Source organism: Phallusia mammillata, chromosome 1 (assembly GCF_965637545.1).
Source record: "Phallusia mammillata chromosome 1, kaPhaMamm4.hap1.1, whole genome shotgun sequence".
Classification (NCBI taxonomy): Eukaryota; Metazoa; Chordata; class Ascidiacea; order Phlebobranchia; family Ascidiidae; genus Phallusia; species Phallusia mammillata.
Window position 1 is genome coordinate 15,206,263 of NC_137252.1, and position 18,820 is coordinate 15,225,082.

At 38.3% G+C, this 18,820-nt stretch overlaps 5 protein-coding genes and 1 long non-coding RNA gene across 6 annotated transcripts; all 6 read left to right on the plus strand.

Moving 5' to 3' along the window:
• The first annotated feature begins 1,003 nt into the window (after nucleotides 1–1,003).
• On the plus strand, nucleotides 1,004–1,749 carry LOC145209476 (uncharacterized). Its single transcript, XR_013855107.1, has 3 exons — nucleotides 1,004–1,035; nucleotides 1,107–1,278; nucleotides 1,607–1,749. It is a non-coding gene; the product is annotated as an uncharacterized LOC145209476 (long non-coding RNA).
• A 2,393-nt stretch (nucleotides 1,750–4,142) lies between these two features.
• Nucleotides 4,143–10,848, plus strand: LOC145229328 (uS5 assembly chaperone PDCD2-like). The gene is made up of 6 exons (XM_080094651.1): nucleotides 4,143–4,521; nucleotides 4,801–4,947; nucleotides 5,142–5,332; nucleotides 9,353–9,558; nucleotides 10,062–10,175; nucleotides 10,584–10,848. The coding sequence occupies exons 1-6, from the start codon at nucleotides 4,298–4,300 to the stop codon at nucleotides 10,752–10,754; spliced, it is 1,053 nt and encodes a 350-aa protein (XP_079950777.1). The 5' UTR covers nucleotides 4,143–4,297; the 3' UTR covers nucleotides 10,755–10,848.
• Nucleotides 10,849–12,059: 1,211 nt separating this feature from the next.
• LOC145237707 (protein FAM200B-like) lies at nucleotides 12,060–12,515 on the plus strand. Its single transcript, XM_080100710.1, has one exon. It carries the CDS (start codon nucleotides 12,060–12,062, stop codon nucleotides 12,513–12,515), a length of 456 nt encoding a protein of 151 aa, XP_079956836.1.
• A 1,504-nt stretch (nucleotides 12,516–14,019) lies between these two features.
• LOC145229337 (uncharacterized) lies at nucleotides 14,020–14,651 on the plus strand. Its single transcript, XM_080094663.1, has 2 exons — nucleotides 14,020–14,484; nucleotides 14,588–14,651. The coding sequence occupies exons 1-2, from the start codon at nucleotides 14,020–14,022 to the stop codon at nucleotides 14,621–14,623; spliced, it is 501 nt and encodes a 166-aa protein (XP_079950789.1). The 3' UTR covers nucleotides 14,624–14,651.
• A 675-nt stretch (nucleotides 14,652–15,326) lies between these two features.
• Nucleotides 15,327–15,938, plus strand: LOC145237789 (uncharacterized). The gene has a single exon (XM_080100812.1). It carries the CDS (start codon nucleotides 15,327–15,329, stop codon nucleotides 15,936–15,938), a length of 612 nt encoding a protein of 203 aa, XP_079956938.1.
• A 2,141-nt stretch (nucleotides 15,939–18,079) lies between these two features.
• Nucleotides 18,080–18,610, plus strand: LOC145237891 (protein FAM200A-like). Its single transcript, XM_080100919.1, has 2 exons — nucleotides 18,080–18,428; nucleotides 18,603–18,610. The coding sequence occupies exons 1-2, from the start codon at nucleotides 18,080–18,082 to the stop codon at nucleotides 18,608–18,610; spliced, it is 357 nt and encodes a 118-aa protein (XP_079957045.1).
• Nucleotides 18,611–18,820: the final 210 nt, after the last annotated feature.

Consider the following 18,820-nt stretch of genomic DNA (forward strand, 5'->3'; position numbering starts at 1 on the left):
TGCTCTCTTATTGCGCCATCTATCGGTATTTAGCAAGCTTTGTGCGGTGTGAGATCTTAACGTACGTTGGTAGAATTTCCATGCCAATATTGCTTTCTTGTCGGCACCCCTTAGAAATCACCAAGTTTCTCCACTTATGTCGTATATCGTATTAAAAATATTGGCAGATTTTATAAGTGGAAAATGACACATCGTCGAACCGCCCAACCGCCCAACAGTCACTGTTACCAGAAAAATAAAGCACGCAGTAATAACGTAAGCTTTATTCTTTGCATGCCCTTGAAGTATGACATCACAATGATACTGTAATTACTTCTGACATCACAACACAATTACCCAAAAAGAGTTGACTGATTTTATAAATCTTTCGGTGAGTTGTGTAGCTTCAATTGTGGACTTTGCAGCATGGTTGCCAGGTAAAAATCGGCCGGAAAAGTGGCCAACCTGGCAACCCTACATGGGTACAGACATTTCTTCACTGGGATGGTTTATGTTTGTATTGTATTGCCCAAGTATTTGGGAGTTCAAAACAGAAAAAACATATGCTTTACGACAGGCAGACATCGGGAGTTAGAAATAGTGGAAGTGCATTAAACTTGTCCAGGAAGCAAACAATTAAAGTTCACAAAGTCAAGAGTCTGTTACGTGATCGTTGTCTCCTGAGGAAACACGTGGTATCAGGCACAAGCTATCGTTTATTTGATGGACTTCCTCAATTACAAACCCCTGCAGTTGCACAATCCGAACTCAGCCTGGTGATAAAGCGTATGTTTTAGAGTTTGAAACAGCTCGTTATGAATCCGGAAGTACATACACCCGTTGTTTGTTGGGATCAAATAAAAGATTCGCGAAGCGTCGCGATTAGACATCGAGTTTTTGTTGTAGCTACATACGTTTCCACATCCTTTCCAACGGCTGTTGTTTACATGAATATTGCCACGCCCAGTACTTGCAACATATGTATAAGTGTATAAATATCAGTGGACTGAACTAAACCGTCACTTATTTTGTCACTAGCACAACTAAGCATACAAGGTAAGTTGAAGCTGGTTTTGTGACATATGAGTCAAATCAAGCATTTAACATCCCTATGCGATGTTTTGCAGATGAACAAACTTTTGCTCACTCTCCTCCTTATCGGGCTGCTCTGCACCATATTTGATGAATCTGAAGGTGTATGGTGCGCCAGACGGCGACGACGATATGTGGCCAGGCGTCGACGATATGTGGCCAGGCGACGACGATTTATCTGGAGGCGACGACGACGATGTGTAGGAGGTAAGATATCATTTCTGAACTAACTTCAGTTTTAGAGAGCTAATTATGGCTGGCTTTCGTATAATTACTCTAATAATTAGGTTTTGCGTTTTCTCCACTAAAAACATGTCTGCTTTGATCGTTGTGTCTCTGCACCCAGCGAAAAATGTGTATATGCATACGGTTGCACAATTATGTCACGAAGTGTTTTTATATGAACGGTTCTTGCACGAAAATGTACGACATTGAAACTAAAAGAAAACAATATTACTTTAATGTGCACTTTATTACAAACATCGCTTCACGATTCGGTCGCATCCAAACGATTTTAAACCAAAGTGTATTATAGATGAAGCTGCTGAGGACAATGTCGAAGATGCAGAAGAAATGGACAACATCGAAATTGACAACGATGCTCTTTCGCCAGAAGAGATCGCCAAGACCCAAGAATAAATTCGTTTCAACTGACCCTTAACCGCCATTCTAATTGATTGCGTTTAAATAAAAACAAATTGCATCAATCGTTTTTATAGCTTGTTTGTTTATTGAGGCTGACTACTTGAAGCGGTCCATAAACATTATTGTTTAGGTTGCGTAACGTGCTTGGCAAGGAAAGATAAACGTTTCGAGGAAACTTGAAACTGATTTTTTGTCAAATCTTATTTATAAGTTAGGCAAAATGAGAGAAAAAACAAACTAAGAAAAAAAAATGATACATTTGCGACATGAAAAAAACTTTCGATACATTGCGACATGAATATTGGCAAATCAATTTGAATAATTTAAATGTAGCCTACACTTTCAAATGAATAAAACATAACCATGTTATATCATAAAAAAACCAATTAGCCTACGTTTGTATGAAACTTTTGGGTACTCCACAAAACCACTTTTTTTGACAAACGCATTAACTTACGAATTAAAATATAAGTCCCCGCATTTCACGTCACATACATTTTAAACAGATATTCAGAAAAACGAAGGATACGGGGAAGTAATTATAAGGTGGCTGTGACATGTTTTTCTGGGCTAGAAAAATGTTAAACTAAACTGAAATTGGTGATTTGAAATTGTGATAAAGAAAATTCTTAAACAAATTTGGGTTTGGGCGACAACAAAAAATAAAAAAACGTACGATATTAAACAATCTAGACCAGGGGTGGGGAACCTGTGGCCCGCTTGCCTTTTTAATGTGGCCCGCGTCACAATTTTGTTAAAGTACAGCATAAAAAAAGCATAAAAAAATGTGTATAAATATTTACTTTATGTACAAATATTTACTTGAAAACTTGAAAATACTTCGACATTTCCACATTTGACGCCAAACTTAATAAAATTGCCACACATTCAACCACTTGCTGTATTTGCGACGTAACAGTCACTCGATTGTCTCTCCTTGCAGTAACAAATTATTTGCCATGTGGTGTTAGTTTTAAATTGATTTTAGAGCTATTAGCGTGGGTCCTTATATTGTTACATAAAATATATTCGGTGTAATGGAGCTAGGGTGTTCCAGAAAGAATGGACAGATTTTAGTCGAATCAAGTGATAAACCTGTACCGTATTTGCTCAATTGTAAGCCGCCCTCGTTTATAAGCCGCCCTCGATTGTAAGCCGCATGTTGAGGTGTTAAAAAATAATGTAAGCCGCCCTCGATTGTAAGCCGCACGCTGGAATTTTAGATACGATTGTTTCCTAATACATCTTTCTGTAGTTGTATGGTATGACTATTTGCCCATATCTGTTAGTTACGTTGATAACTGTACCCGACAGAACGTATATCGACGTATAATCTGTACACGCATACATGTTTTGAACCCCAAATAATTTAAAATGTTGGAGTGTAGAAATGATTTCGGTATAAAATTAATATATAAGCCGCCCTCGATTGTAAGCCGCCCTCGATTATAAGCCGCACAAACGACAGCTAAAAAACAATATAAGCCGCGGCTTACAATCGAGCAAATACGGTATGCCTTGTTTGTTGCAAACAAGTAACAGCAAAGAAAAAATCAAATCCGGAGCGATGAAATATAACCACTTGTGTGCTTCGGGTATTATTACACGGAATTTGAAAATAAAAAAAATATTTGGCCCGCCCGAAAATGTTGGGCAATTCATGCGGCCCGCAGTACTAAGTATAGGTTCCCCACCTAGACAATTATAATAGTTTCGTGCGAAGTGGCAGTTATGCGTGGATCATGAAATCTTTTCGGCGAGAAAAGAGAATAGGCTTTCTGCCAACTAGGCCACTTTGTTGTTATTTTGTTAACACCGCACAGACCATAAAACATTGAGATTGTGCGTGATCAGCTGTGTTTTGATTACCTTCGATGTGAGGAGATTGTCAAGCCAGAGACCCATGTAGGGCATTTGAATTGGAATTGGACTTGAACTGTCCATATCCTTTATCGAGATAATTCGTTTTAATAAAGTCATTGAACCATTTTGTATCGTTTGTGCACAATAGGTTTGAATAACAGTAAGCGAAAAAAAAAACGAAAAACAAATCTTTTCGTATAGGTCTACTGCACTTTAATCGCCAATGTAGTCGCCTAGTCGGGCTTGTACAACTATAGCTTCCATTTGCTAACCAGCCGGGAATACAAAATCAAATGAATACCAGTGTCTTCTTGCCAAAACTTCCCGTGTCTTCTTGTGGGGTGAGACTGGAAGAAGATTTGACAATAAATAAGAAACAATTAAATATCTCATAGTCTCAGCAAAGAGCACGTACGGTACACGTACCTTATGTTTTTTATTATTATTTAAATTTAAAATCATGCATTGATTTCTATGATTGCTTCTCAAAACATGTGCGATTGTGAGACGTGCATCTATTATGACCTATGCAAGTATTTTGGATTGATAATATTCGTTTTTGAACTTATGTTGTGATTGCAGATATAAATTTAAGTGAATTTGTATTAAAACAAGCGCCATTATACTAAGTGATGTAAGTTTATTATACGTGTACGGTCTAGCTAAGCTTCTAGAGTTGTTACAGTAGGTTACTTCCAAAAAATATTATCAAACAATTATGTCGGAGGAGTCGGTTGATCTTGGGTTTTTGGAAACACCTGAGCATGAATGGAGACTGCATCGATGTTATTTTCCAAGCAAAGTTGGAGGGAAACCAGCTTGGCTTGATCCCAAAAATCTTCCCACTACAAAAATGTTGGAATGCAAAAATTGCTGCAAACCAATGATTTTTCTTTTGCAACTTTATGCTCCAGTTGATGAACATGAACATTGCTTTCATAGGCAAGTTTTTCTTCTAGATATTTTTTAGTGAAGTGATTTACCACCACTTAAACTTCACCACTTAATTGCATCTCCTTTTTTCTAAACACTATAAGTAAAAAATCTTGACAAAAATATGGGTTGCAGTTTTTATTGTAATGAAGATAAATAAAACATGCGCTCTTTTTTTGCTTAGAAAGTCATGCTGGCAAACTCATTGGACATGAGATAGTGCATGCAAAACGGTATATAGTTTCTGTGAATAACTCAAGTTGTTAACAAATCTTGTGCTTCTTACAGATCAATGGTAGTATTTTGTTGCAAGAATGGAAATTGTTACAGCCAGCAAGAACATCAGACTGTCCAAGCTTTTTCCTGTACATTACCAAGAAATAATTTGTTCTATCCCTTTGATCCTCCTGATTATGAAAGTGGAAAAGCGGCACAGTAAGTATAATGTGCATCAAAATTGATATCAATCTATAATATCTTTTCAATTAATCACTTGTGGTTTTGTTTACACCAAGATTTATTTTTAGGCTAAGGTTTTGGTTTAGCTGTCTTTTAAGGTTGTGTAAACAAATTTTGGTTTTGTGTTATAGTTAAAAAATGTTTATTGTTACCTTTATTGAATCCCAAAGGTCTTGCACAAATCCAAAAAAACTATGTAACCTATGTGGTGCTGCTGGTAACAAAACTTGTGCCAAATGCAAAGCAGTAAATTATTGTGGAAGAGATCATCAAGTATTGGACTGGAAGAATCACAAACCTGTTTGTGGACAAGAAACTAATTTAGATGACAAAGAAAATGACAACACCATACTTTTTCCTGGTAGGTGCTGTTGTTAATGTTTTTTTTTTCTAGTTACTGTTTTAAATCTAGTGCAGGGGTGCTCAACCTTTTTTGCCTCAAGATCGACTTTTGAGGTATTCAAACTCTCGGGGTCTACCACTAATTCGCATTTTTCCCTGCCCAGTTTTACGTTTTATCGTGGTTTTGGATAGATTTGTTTTACAGTGACAAAAGCGCTATTTGTAAACTTAATCCAATACTAATCTTTAAAGTACAATATTGAGAAAACTGTTGAGACCAAACCACTCATTTAATTAAAATAAAGAGAGCAAGTACAAAGTAACACTTACCACTGCAACTATTACTTTTGTGACGTAACAATGAGCCCTTTGAGTATTTGTGGTGTAAACATAATCTGATGAATAATTCTCATAGTAAGACTTATTATGAGAATTATTCATCAGTATATGTTGATAAATATAAAGTAAGTTCATCCATGTACAGGGACACTCCTCAAAAACGTGTTACAAAACAACTACCGATATATATTTCATATTTATGGGTCCCGTTCCCTGAAGGGGACACATATTGTTTTTGTCCGTATTTTTTTTTTCTTTTTTCTGTCTAACGCTGGATGGTAACGCTCGTTTGGTCAAGAAAGCGTGCTTCAAATTTATTCAAATTTGGACAGATGTTAGTTACTAATCCGAGTTTGGTCCCCGTGAAGTTTGACCCCGAATGACCCAGCGGTTCACCCACAGACCCTCAAAACGTAAAATTTTTAAACGCTCGTTTGTTCAAGAAGCGTGCTTCAAATTTATTGAAATTTGGACAGATGTTAGTTATTAATCTGAGTTTGGTCCCCGTGAAATTTGACCCCGAATGACCCAGCGGTTCACCCACAGACCCCCAAAACGTAAAATTTTAAACGCTTGTTTGTTATGCTCGTTTGGTCAAGAAAGAGTGCTTCAAATTGATTCAAATTTGGACATATGTTAGTTATTAATCTGAACTTGATCCTCCAGAAGTTTGACCCCGAATGACCCAGCGGTACACCCACAGGCCCCCGAAACGTAAATGTGTCTAACGCTCGTTTGGTCAAGAAAGACACTGTAGGCAGAAGTCTCAAGAGAGTAAGTTTACAAATAATAGGGCAGAGCGGGAGGGCTCAGCTTGACGTCGGACAGACGTTTTACGAGACGTCGTTTCGGTGAATAGAAATCAGCTGTTTTGCACAGCAATGCTATGTCCTTTTATTAAGTTATCACTCACATTTTCAGTTTTGGCAAAGGTTTCACACATATGACGTGATTTAAACCTAAAAGGCGTGCTTCGGTTTTGTATATGTCAAGCAAAACTTTGTTAATCCAACTAAATATGAAAAAATAAACTTGACATTTTTGCAATATAAATGCTTTTCTAAATGCTCATTGTCAGGTTGGTCGCTGCATGACCACGGGTTATTTAAGGTCAATTAGTAGGTATTACTAACACAGTTCAGAACTTTCTTTCGTCATAACGTGGCGTTTTTTTTAATCAAATACTCAAGGCATGTATATATTAGGTCAAACGGTGTTGTTGAACACTAAGGACGGCGTCTATTGAAAACGGTGTCAAAAGGTCAAACAGTCGCTTGGCGTGTGCACCCTAAAGGTTACTACAGGTCAATGGTATACTCGTTTTGCGAAACAAAGTTAAATGAAAAACAATTTGTTATGTATACACTTGCAGCAAATCGCTTTTTAATTTAAAGTGTCTGTAACACAACTGCTACAGCTTTCTAAAACAAATTGTGTTTGAAACCCGACCTTGGATGACAATATCTGGGTCAAAGCAAGAGATTAAATTCAAAGTATTTGTTTCGTTCTTTTTTAATGTTTTTGTAATTATACGACAATAATAGAGCAAAAAAAATACAAAAAAAATTTTTTATTGTTGGGTTAATGCTTTCTAAAAATTTGTTCTTAAGAATTAAAAAAAATGTTTACTGTAAATCCGCACAAACACGCGTGTGGGGACCCATTAGTTTTTGTTTACAAAAACAATCATATGTGTAGATCAAATGATGTGTATAGTAAATTGGTAAATATTGTATAGAATATATAAAATGGAAGTATATCAGAAAGCCACCATTCTAGTATTATCTGCATCCCTCGCGATCGACTTAAAATCAGTACGAGATCGACCGCGATCACGGTTTGGGCACCCCTGATCTAGTGTTTCCTAACTTTCAGGCAAGTGCTTTTTCTAGGTCCTATGAACTTTTTGGTCTGGTTGTAAATATCTAATCCACAAGCGAGATAACACGCTTTAAAACTAGTTCGTCCTATAGATTTTATAGGATTACTAAGTAGCACAAAAAATGTATACTGGGGCTGGTAGTCAAAAAAAGTTTTGCTGCCAATTTTGTGTCTAGTTATTATGGCCCTTCCCTGAAGGGGACACATATTGATTTTACTCAAATTGTTCGTTTTTTTCTTTTTTTTTTCTTTCATTTTTTTTCTCCCCAAAGTTTGTCCGACTCGTTTTTCCATCAAATGTTTGATGGATTTGGCTGAAATTTACACAGATGGTAGATGTAGTTATGTAGATGTGCATCCCACTTTGTTTTTGTTGATAACCCCAGTATTTACCCCGCTAGCCCCCTAAAATGGGTATTTTCCCCCCGAAGTTTGTCCGACTCGTTTTTCCATCAAATGTTTGATGAATTTGGCTGAAATTTGCACAGATGGTAGATGTAGTTATGTAGATGTGCATCCCACTTTGTTTCTGTTGATAACCCCAGTATTTACCCCGCTAGCCCCCTAAAATGTTTTTTTCCCAAAGTTTGTCCTACTCGTTTTTCCATCAAATGTATGATGGATTTGGCTGAAATTTACACAAATGGTAAATGTAGTTATGTAGATGTGCATCCCACTTTGATTTTGTTGATAACCCCAGTATTTACCCCGCTAGCCCCCTAAAATGTTTTTTTTTCCCGAAGTTTGTCCGACTCGTTTTTCCATCAAATGTTTGATGGATTCGGCTGAAATTTACACAGATGGTAGATGTAGTAATTTAGATGTGCATCCCACTTTGTTTTTGTTGATAACCCCAGTATTTACTCCTCTAGCCCCCTAAAATGGGTATTTTTCCCCAAAGTTTGTCTGACTCGTTTTGCCATCAAATGTTTGATAGATGTGGCTGAAACTTATACAGATGGTAGATAAAGTGATGTAGATGTGCATCCTACTTTGTTTGTCTGGATAACCCTAGTAAATATTTACCCCACAACCCCCCTAAAAGGGGTGAGTTTGTAAACAATGTCAGAATTGGCTAAAATTTGGATAGCTTGTATGCCATTTATAGGTGTCGATTGTTCTGTTCAACCCCGTAGCCCTAACATACCCCACAAGACCGCAAAGTGTAAAACGTATTTGTATGTTATTGGGCACCACAAACAAAAGATTTCTGTGGCACAATAGTGTTACAAGGGCAACCAGTTGTGTGTTACTCGTTTGTGACTTTGTGGGTTGCTTGGTGGACGTTTTTGCGCCATGGCAGTTAGGGGCTTGTTAACAGCCCTATGACGTAAGAAACATTAACGGTTGTTGCTCAAAACACCTCTAGTGGTCGAAATTTAAAACATTGGCGGATTGGGCTGAAATTTTGCAGTACTATTGATTGAGTCATTGAGGTTTCATATTTTTGAGTTTGTGTGTGTTGAACCTTGATTAGTTATCCTACTAGCCCCCTAAAATGAGTTTTTGAATTTACATAGTTTGTACTCCATACAGCGTATTTAAATATGCACAGTACCAATCACTGTGTTTGTCTTAACAATACCAAACTTACTCATTGTTATCTATTGAAATGCATTATCTCCAACTTTGCATGTGTGGGGACCCATGAGTTTTTGCTCGCAGAAACAACCAAGGTTATAAAAGACAGTGGATGATATGGGACCCAGTGTAAAATATGTAAACGAAGTATATTAATCTTTTGAAATAGGGTATAGTGTATGTGCAAGGGCAATATGTGCTAAGCCACCCTTCTAGTTAGTTTATGTCTCTATTACAGAAAAGGAAATAGTCATTGAATCGGAAGAGGAGTTGGGTAACTCTGAGGAGTTGCAACAAAATGATGGTAAATGTAATGGCCATGTGTCACAGAGTAGCAGTAGCACATCATATTCAGCAACTGAACTGGAGGAGGCTGTTGGAAAACAAAGTGAAGACAAGACATTCACAAAATTTAAGTGGAAAATAGCCAACTACCCGGACCAGGTAACTGTTTAATGCAGCGGTTCCCAACCTTTTTGTAGTCACGGATCCCTTTAACAAATTTTGGGGACCCCCAACGTAATTTACATTCCTTTTTTCTACCTTCACTATCATCAAACCTCAATGAAGTTATGTACGGAACTTTATGTACTTTGCACTCATATGTAGAATTGTAAAAACGGTTTGGAAACTTTAAAATCTTGTACTGTTGTTTAATGGCACAAAAATGTTTGCCTCCACCCTCCACGGACCCCCAAAAACCATCTCACTGACCCCTTGGGGGTCAGCGAACCCCAGGTTGGGAACCACTGGTTTAATGTATTTCAAATCATAATTGAGAATTGTTTTTCTTTTGTGGTACCCAAAGCAGATTTTCTCAGATTGGAGTTGTTTTATTTGTACTATTAGTTACAACCTACAAGCATCATAAACTGCTGTTTAAACATAGTATGATGCTTAACTTGTTTTGTCAGGAAAAAAAACTGATCTTAATGTGTTTGCTTCAGGTGGTAAGGTTTCACCCTGGGGGAAAACCACTCTGGTGTTCTGCAAAAGGTCAAATAAAATCTGATGATGTACCGAATTGTCCATGTGGTGCCAAGAGAAAGTTTGAGTTTCAGGTAAAACTACTTTTTGAGATAGCCTTGGGGAATCCAGTGGGTAAAATTAGATATAGAATCGCATGTGGAAAGTGAGAACATAAGTGTAACAATGGTAAATGAGACCAGATTGTAGTGTTTTGTTAACGACAAACCCTCACACCAACCTCAATAGCTCCAACTGTCAGCACTTTCAAAAGTTTTATTGAAACTACTAATAATGTGATAATATGCTGTAACATGCAGTGTTTAGTATTTATAGGCCATTTGATCACTTATTTTTACTACATGTATAAGTTAACTAATAAACTGTTTTTATGGGTCCCCTTTCCTGAATTTTATTTTTTAAACTGAAATAGAGTATCTCCTCAGCGTAGATTTAAGCCTTCCTTGTTTTTTTTAACAACCGATGTCAACATTTCTATGTAGATCATGCCACAGCTGCTGTCATATTTAAATGTGGAAGCTACCATTGACCAAGCCACAATTGACTGGGCAACAGTGGCAGTTTATGCATGTTCACAAAACTGCCAGCCTGTAACCGACGATTTGTGTGCCTACATACCATGTTTTGCTTGGAGACAGAACTTTTTAATTTAACACATTTTTCGTGCCGCTTACCAGGCATTTTTTCCCTGCATGGTTTCGGAGATTAGACTCCCGGTTAATAAATTAAACAAAGCTCTAGCCACAACCACATGTTTCAAAATGTACGCGTAGCAGTGTTAATGTAAACATCAGCTGTTGGCAAGGGTACGGATGGAACAATAACAACAGCTTTCTGTATAACAATTTCCTCTTGCACCGCCAACTTTTGTTCTAGACAAGGCGAATCTTGTGGGTTCGATCCAGCCGCCAAATAACCAGTACGTGGTGTTTTTTGTGAATTAAAAAAGACATTTGTTTTGCGAATCTATAAAGCAGAACGCAGAAGTATAAGTGTGCTCCATTAAAAACCTTTAAAACAGTAGTCTGCAACCTTTTTTGTACTGCGGACCGTTTTTAAAACTGAAATTTTATCGCGGGTCGGCCTTTAAAAAAAAAACAAATATGCAGCACAGAAAACTCCCTAAATTCGTTTATCATCTCCGGGATACATGGCCAAAATGTTTAAGGCATTTTACCTGAAAAAGTACACGGCCAGGTAACGAACTCCTTGCGGACCGGCGGTCGACAACCACTGCTTCAAAACAAACCGGTCGGGGAGGCAATTTCAGCAAGCCTTAGTTGTACCGTACAAACTAATTTCGTAGAAAGATCTACTTTTTTATAAACCATTTTTTTACCCACTTTCCAGGCCAATTCGCGACTTTGTTGCGTTAATGGCTGTTTATGGTAAACAAGAAACAAAATTAGCGTTTAAACTAGGGTTACACAACCTGCTGCCGCCAGGAAGAGTTTGTGTGGCCGTGAACACGTAAATTAAAACAAATGCTGCTGTGTGCTTTTTGGCAACAAGTTCCAAATACCAGGGATTGTATGCACTTTAAAATAGCATATATATACTATATAATGAGGAGAGGCGTTCAGACAGAGCTGATGTGGGTGTGCAAAAGAAATGGTAAGGCTGGTTGTCGGCGAGGAAGCAGCAAGAAAGCTAAATGATATATCTGTATCTAATGACACAGTATCAACGAAATATCAGAAAACGTCCGTGAACAAGTTGTTGATGAAATGAAGAAGTCCCCAATGTTTGCAATACAGTTGGATGAATCAACTGTGTATCCCTGTCCTCTCAGCTTATGGTGTTCGCGCAATACATAGTACCGATGGCCTTTAAGGAAGAATTTCTCTTTTGTAAGAAACTTGAAACCACTACAACCGCTCAGGATGTGTTAGAAATTGTCAACAATTTTTTCGAAACAAATGGTCTCAATTGGAAAAAATTGGTAGGCGTTACTACCGATGGTGCACCTGCGATCCAGATCAGGTTTCCAAGCATCAGTGAAGCAGCGTGCTCCATTGGTAACCGGTGTCCACTGCTTTATTCACAGGGAAGCATTGGCAACTAAAACACTACCTGATCACCTTAACATCATTTTCAAAGGATTTGTAAAAGTGGTTAATTATATCAAATCATCAGCAATGAACATTAGGCTGTTCAAAAAACTGTGTCAGGACATGGGTTCCGACTTTGAGTTATTGCTGTTTTACACTTCTGTAAGGTGGTTGTCAGCAGGAAACATGCTGAAAAGAATATTTGATCTCAGAGAAGAATTAACTTTATTTCTTCAGGATGGAGGAAAAGACGATTTACGAAATGTGCGGACACAGTCAGAATTAGAACTTGCATACCTCAACCTAGTTCAATTTCCAGCTGTGGATGCGATACGAGGAGAAAAGAAACACATTCAAATGTAAATTGTAATTCATCTACGAAAGCTACCAGTGCCGGATTAACCATTAGGCAAAGTAGGCACGTGCCTACAGGCCAGTCAAAAATCCAGGCCACTTTAAAATCAGTAAAAAATTTAGTCATGGGAACACTATACACGGACTTGAAAAGTAGTTTAATCACAAACATTACTGCCAAGGTAGTGGTGTATATAGAATACATCGTTCAGACGTTTCGACAATCTCTGTTGTCATCATCAGTGCATGTTTTCAATCAAGCTGTAGAACACGGTATATAAAGCACTAAGGGAAAAAGGGAAAAGCAAGATGTGTGAAGTGACGTCACAGACGATAACAGGGAACTGGCGTTTAGAACGGTGGCGTAGACGAAAAGATAAGAACTGGAGATATGGGTCAGGTGTTGAACAGACGCAAGGGCGTGGAAACTGTGTCGATGTTGAGCTCGGGTTCATGCCTTTGAATGAAAAGCGATTAGAGAAACAACAGTCTCACGCGGTCTTGGTTTGCGTCCGTCTGAACGATGTATTCTATATACACCACTACCTTGGCAGTAATGTTTGTGATTAAATTTAGTCATGTTTTCAAAATAATTATTTTCTAAACTAATAAGTATTTACCTTAATAGCTCTGTTTTTCCAGATGAATTAAAGGTTGCAAAAATCGTTAAAAAAAGACGAATTGAAACATGTTGCCACCTTTTTGATGTTTTTAAAAAATTCGCATTTCTGTTGAGTGACGCAACGAAACAAACGTGGCGATGTTAACGTTTGGCAACGTTGAATCAATCTAGACACGGATGATTTTGTTAGCTGGGTATGACTTGGAGCAGGGACGGGCAACATACGGCCGGATCCGGCCCGCGACGGGATTTTGAGCGGCCCGCAGACAGTTTCAGGTCTTACATGATAATGTACCCCGTGGCCACAGTCTGCCGCAATCCCCCACTACTTGCTTACTGCGTTAAATTTTAGTTGTAACGGACAGTAACGCTCCTCAATAGCAAAAAACTTTCCCGCCGTTGTTACCATTGCACCTTACGTCCATTGTTACGACATAAAACTGCCAACGATGTGTGTGGCCTGCTTTCACGGTTTCCTTTGTTTCCACACGTGTAGCAGTATCTAAGTCTGTGGTGTATGCATTAAATTTACTGTGATGAATAATTTTATGTTATATCAGTTAAACTGTTTGGACTGTATTGTATTTGTGATGTTCTTGAATGTATTTGGTTTAGGTTAGGTGGTCAAAAATCCGTTTTAAATCACTGGATAAATACGCAATTAATCGATCGATTCAGGAATCCGGCCCGCCAAGTACTTCTTTTTTCCATATTAGGCCCGCCGACTGGAGAAGTTGCCCGCCCCTGACTTAGACTGAGTGGACGTAACTGTCATTTTTTATGCTAATTAAACTAGCTATACCACACTTGTTCACCAATTAAAAATGATAAATGAGTTTAAAAATCTTTTCTAAATTTTATGATATGTTTTCTGTTTGCAGTACGTAAGTGATGTCGAAACGAAAGAATGGTTGGGAGCGAGCAAAGAATTTGGAAAAGAAGAAGCGTAATGAAAATGACCTGCTCAAGAAGACACATAAATTGACTTCATTTATCTCCGACCTTGAGAAGACCAAGACTGTTACTAGTGAATCTAGTGATTACCCTTCAACCTCTCATGTCGACAGAGCTCAAGAGGAGCCTGAGAGGGCTGTGGGACATGCTGTTGAAGAAGCTGCACCAGCCGATGTTATAACAGACACTACTGAAGTAGCCAAAGTTACTTCAGTAACTATTTCAGATGATGTTGGGCTTTTTGGTGATGTAACTGAACATTTACGCGAGATATGCATCAGCCTGGGAACAAGCCATTTTCGAAACTTGGCACACAGTTATCCAGAAACGAAGCGCAATTACTGTGGAGTTAATCGCTTTCTAACTTCCAGTATGTTCAAACGGGTTTTACCAAATGGAGAGGTAACTGATCGTGACTGGCTTGTGTATTCTCCTGCCAAAGCCTGTGTTTTCTGTTTCCCATGTCTTCTATTTTCATCTGACCGTACACATATTTCTGGCCTAGGATTTTCAGACTGGAAGAATGTGGCCAAGCACTTAAAATCCCACGAGATAAATTCGAATCATATCCAATCAATCCTGACATTACGTCGGCGAAGTGATGCTATTGGACGAGTTGATGCAGAGTTGCATAAAAATATGCTGGAGCAGCGCAAGTACTGAAAAATTTTCTATCACGTTGTGCTGCTACTATCACTTTTCTCTCTGAGAGAGGTCTGCCTTTTCGAGGTAGTAATGGGATTGTTGGCTCCAGCGACAATGGAAATTATTTGGGCATCTTGGAGCTAATTGGGCAATTTGATCCATTTTTGTCTCAGCACATCCGTACTCATGCCAATCGCGGACGTGGTCACACTTCCTATTTGTCCATCATTCTTCGCTATGTCAATATGATGGATTACCAACCTGTAGAGCGTTTTTTGACTTTCATCAACATCTCCAGTCACACAGGAAAGAATCTTGCTGACACTTTGCTTCAGTATTTCTTAGATCAGGACATCAACTTCGAAAATTGCCGTGGTCAGACATATGACAATGCCAGCAATATGTCTGGTAAATACATTGGCATGCAGAGAATCCTGAAAGATAAGAACTGTTTAGTGGATTATATTCCTTGCGCTGGCCACTCTTTGAATCTAGTTGGTCAGTCAGCTGGATTGTTGCATTGAAGCAGTCTCATTTTTTGACTTGTTGCATCGCCTGTATGCATTCTTTGGAGCATTAACACATCGTTGGGTAGCCTGATGACCCATTTTGAAGAGCAACCTGAATGCCTTGTACCAAAATACCCATCAGCTACCCGGTGGTCAGCTCGAGCTGATGCCACAAAAGCAGTTTTAATTGGGTACCACCAGTTTCAAAGTGCTCTCCAGGAAATCTCTGGGGATGCTACTCAAAATGGCAGCACACGAAATGAAGCAGGTGCATTGGCCAAACACATGAACACCCTTGAAGTTGCCCTAATGTGCATACTTTGGAACAATATTTTGCATCACTTCAATACTAGTAGCAAGTTGCTTCAAAGTTCCACTATCGAACTGACACCAGCCATTAATCTGCTGAAGAGCTTGGTTAAATTCTTGGATGACTGCAGAGAGAATTTTGTCTGTTACGAACAACAGGCACGTGATCGCTGTGGCAGCAGCATATATAAATCTGAAAGTCGGCGAGCACCAAAGCGGCAAAAGCATGTCAGTGATGGGGAAGGAATGTCGGGCCAGCAAAAATTTAAAATCAACACGTTTTATGTGATCATCGACCAACTGAAGGGTGCACTACATAAACGCATCGATGCATATTCCATGGTGCTGCAGAGGTTTGGGGTTTTGACTGAGTACGACTTCATGTCTGTTTAAGGGCTCTGCACACCAGACGCGGTTGACGGTGGCGGCTAGCGATGTCAGCGCCGGCGGTTGTTGGCGGATTTTGCGCGTAACGTTTGACGCGACGTTGGCCGTTCACACCGGCAATGCGGTTGGCGTCAACGACTTTTGTTGCTAAGAAAACTGGGTCAATGTGCTCGACATATTGAGTGTTTCTACGTCTTAAGAAAGTTGCTACAAAATTCCTTTTAGTTTATTTTGTGACAAAATATAATGTTGAGCATCATTCCACGGTAAAATGTTTCCAAAAACAATTAAAACAGCGACATTGGATTAAGTTTACTTCTGTCATTGCTGTTGAAACACACTTTTCTGTTTTATAGCCACTTTATGTTTCAAAGTTGGTAATATAATTGCAATAACATAAATAAACACATTTTAGAAAACACAAGATTGCAGAAATGCAAAGAAAACAATCATATAACAAAATACAAAAAAAAGCTTAAATGTAAAAAGATGCATGTACATGAACTTGCACATTGTTGCACAATCACAATGATGCTAGATGTTGTCAAATGAAAAACTTGTATTCTTTGGCTTGTGGCATACTTTTCTGAAGCTTGTAACTTCATCAATTTGCTCTGTAAAATTAGATAAGTTTTTTTTATTGGGAAATTGCTTTCTATAGTCTGACAAACATGTCACAAATTCATAACTTGAACTCTAAGGAAACATATGGAACAGTTGATGAGCAGAAACTACAATTTTATTCAAGTATACCAACCTGGAAATCCATATACAACATTTTCTTTCTTTGTTTATTGAACAGGTGCACTGGAGTTGCTGAATCACACATAGACATGGAGATTAGGAAAAGTACCCACAATTCTGCAACAAATCATAGTTGTTAAAGGAGCAATACATTTAGAATTTATACCAAAATTCACCTACGCATAGGCTCATATGAATAGTGTTTCCATCCTGGTAAGATTTCAACAGCAGCACCTTCTTTGTACTTTTCTTTTTGCAAAGTAGTGGTAACATAATTACAAAATCATTTCATTAAAAATGACCAGTTGAATTAAAAATGACCAGCCCAAACTGAACAAAAAGCTGTGAATAAAAGTTCTTTAAACCACTGGGAAGAAAATTTTTGTGTTCGGTACTTAATTTCAAACTGTTTACAAAAATAACAACGACTATTTTAAACTAATTTGCTAAAAACAGCCAAAAAACAATTAAAACAAGACAATTTGTACCAAAACAATCAGTACTTAATTGACTCAAATTGACAAAAAGACCTAAATCAAACAAAAATGTATCATAAACAAGTCGAGCACCCGCCGAATACCAAGTTTTTCATCCAGCAGTCTAGCGCGGCTGACGGAAAAGTTAAATCCGATTTAACTTTGCCGTCAGCCGTTTCAACCGAGAAAATCGCGCCGTCACGGCAAGTCCCTGTCTGGTGTGAATACCCCGTCGCTTGCCGTCGAACGCAAAAACGCGTCGCTATCCGCCAACCGCGTCTGGTGTGAATCTTGCTTTAAAGACATCGATGTTGCTGTTGCAGGTCTGGTTGGTATGTATTCAAAGGACCTGTCTTCCGACTTCCCATCAGAATTTCGTCAGTTTATGTGCTGGTATAAAGAGCAAAGATGCGATGAAACAGCAGCAACAGGAAGTGCCCAGAAGATGTTTAAAATGCTGCACACTACCGGTGTTTATAATGCATTTCCGAACACTGAAGTAGCACTTTGAATGTACTTGTTTCTAATGGCTACGAATTGCTCGGGGGAACGCTCGTTTTCCCAACTGAAACGAATTAAAGACGTTAAACGATCAACAATGTGTCAACAACGTCTTGGTACACTGGCACTTTTGTGTATTGAAAGCGATCTACTCCGTAAGATTGACCTCCAACAAGTAGTTAACCCGTTTTCAATTGCAAAATCGCGCAAAGTTGTTATTTAGACCAAGTTTTTGCACGGTACCCTGTGTTATAGTTGCAACAACGATCTTTGTGACAATGATTTGGAAACACTGATAATTCTAATTTATTAGTTAGCAACCCTGATTTTCGGGCCACTTATAAAATGTGCCTACAGGCCAGCAGACCCTTAATCCGGCACTGAAAGCTACAGGACGAATTTCAGCGATACGTTCCGGAGATAGACATGACAAGGGACGATTTATCTTTTATCAGAATTCCATTTACAGCAGATGTTAAGAGTGTCCCAGAAGATCTGCAGGAGGAGTTCTTGGAGCTCAAGAATTATTTGGCGGCACAAGACGTGTACCAGCGGTCTACTATGGAAAAGTTTTGGGCCAGTATGATCGGCAGTTATCCAAACTTGTCTTCACATGCAGCCAAGTGTATTTTTCCTTTCGCATCAACATACATGTGTGAGAGTGGATTTTCATGTTTATTGCACATCAAGTCGAAGCAGAGGAATCGGCTAGCAGTGGAAAGTGATATTTGTTGTGCATTATCAAGCACCGCTCCTAACATTGAGAAACTTGTTGGTGAGAAGAGAATCCAAAAGTTTCAAGTAAAAACCGAATTATTTAAGTTAATGATAAATGCATACTTTTACATAATTTTAAAGTTTTCATTTAAAAAACAATCATGTTACAGCGAAATGTAAGTCGTTAATTTTTTGTATCGTATACTCAAAATTCTGTTCTTGTGTGTTTCAGTTGTTTAAAAAATACATTTAAAGCCAAAATGCTTGTGTGTGTATACTGTATATTCTTTCTCAAAAATAAAGTGGTCCATGAGTTTATTTTAATTGGACAAGTGGTCCATGGCCTAAAACGAGTTGAGAACCACTGCTTTAAAGTAACGCTAAAAACGCGTCCCCCGCCCACCAAAAAAACGTAGATGGTAAACTAGTCAAACTTAAAGTCAAAGAATT

What these genes read in the sequence shown, in the direction of transcription:
- LOC145229328 (XM_080094651.1), top strand. Translation starts at nt 4,298, where the DNA reads ATGTCGGAGGAGTCGGTTGATCTTGGGTTTTTGGAAACACCTGAGCAT. An exon ending in GAAAGTGGAAAAGCGGCACA is followed by an intron (nt 4,948 to 5,141) that starts GTAAGTATAATG and finishes TGAATCCCAAAG; the next exon opens with GTCTTGCACAAATCCAAAAA. An exon ending in AGAGAAAGTTTGAGTTTCAG is followed by an intron (nt 10,176 to 10,583) that starts GTAAAACTACTT and finishes ATTTCTATGTAG; the next exon opens with ATCATGCCACAGCTGCTGTC.
- LOC145237707 (XM_080100710.1), top strand. Translation starts at nt 12,060, where the DNA reads ATGGTGCACCTGCGATCCAGATCAGGTTTCCAAGCATCAGTGAAGCAG.
- LOC145229337 (XM_080094663.1), top strand. Translation starts at nt 14,020, where the DNA reads ATGTCGAAACGAAAGAATGGTTGGGAGCGAGCAAAGAATTTGGAAAAG. An exon ending in GGGTTTTACCAAATGGAGAG is followed by an intron (nt 14,485 to 14,587) that starts GTAACTGATCGT and finishes TTTCTGGCCTAG; the next exon opens with GATTTTCAGACTGGAAGAAT.
- LOC145237789 (XM_080100812.1), top strand. Translation starts at nt 15,327, where the DNA reads ATGACCCATTTTGAAGAGCAACCTGAATGCCTTGTACCAAAATACCCA.
- LOC145237891 (XM_080100919.1), top strand. Translation starts at nt 18,080, where the DNA reads ATGACAAGGGACGATTTATCTTTTATCAGAATTCCATTTACAGCAGAT.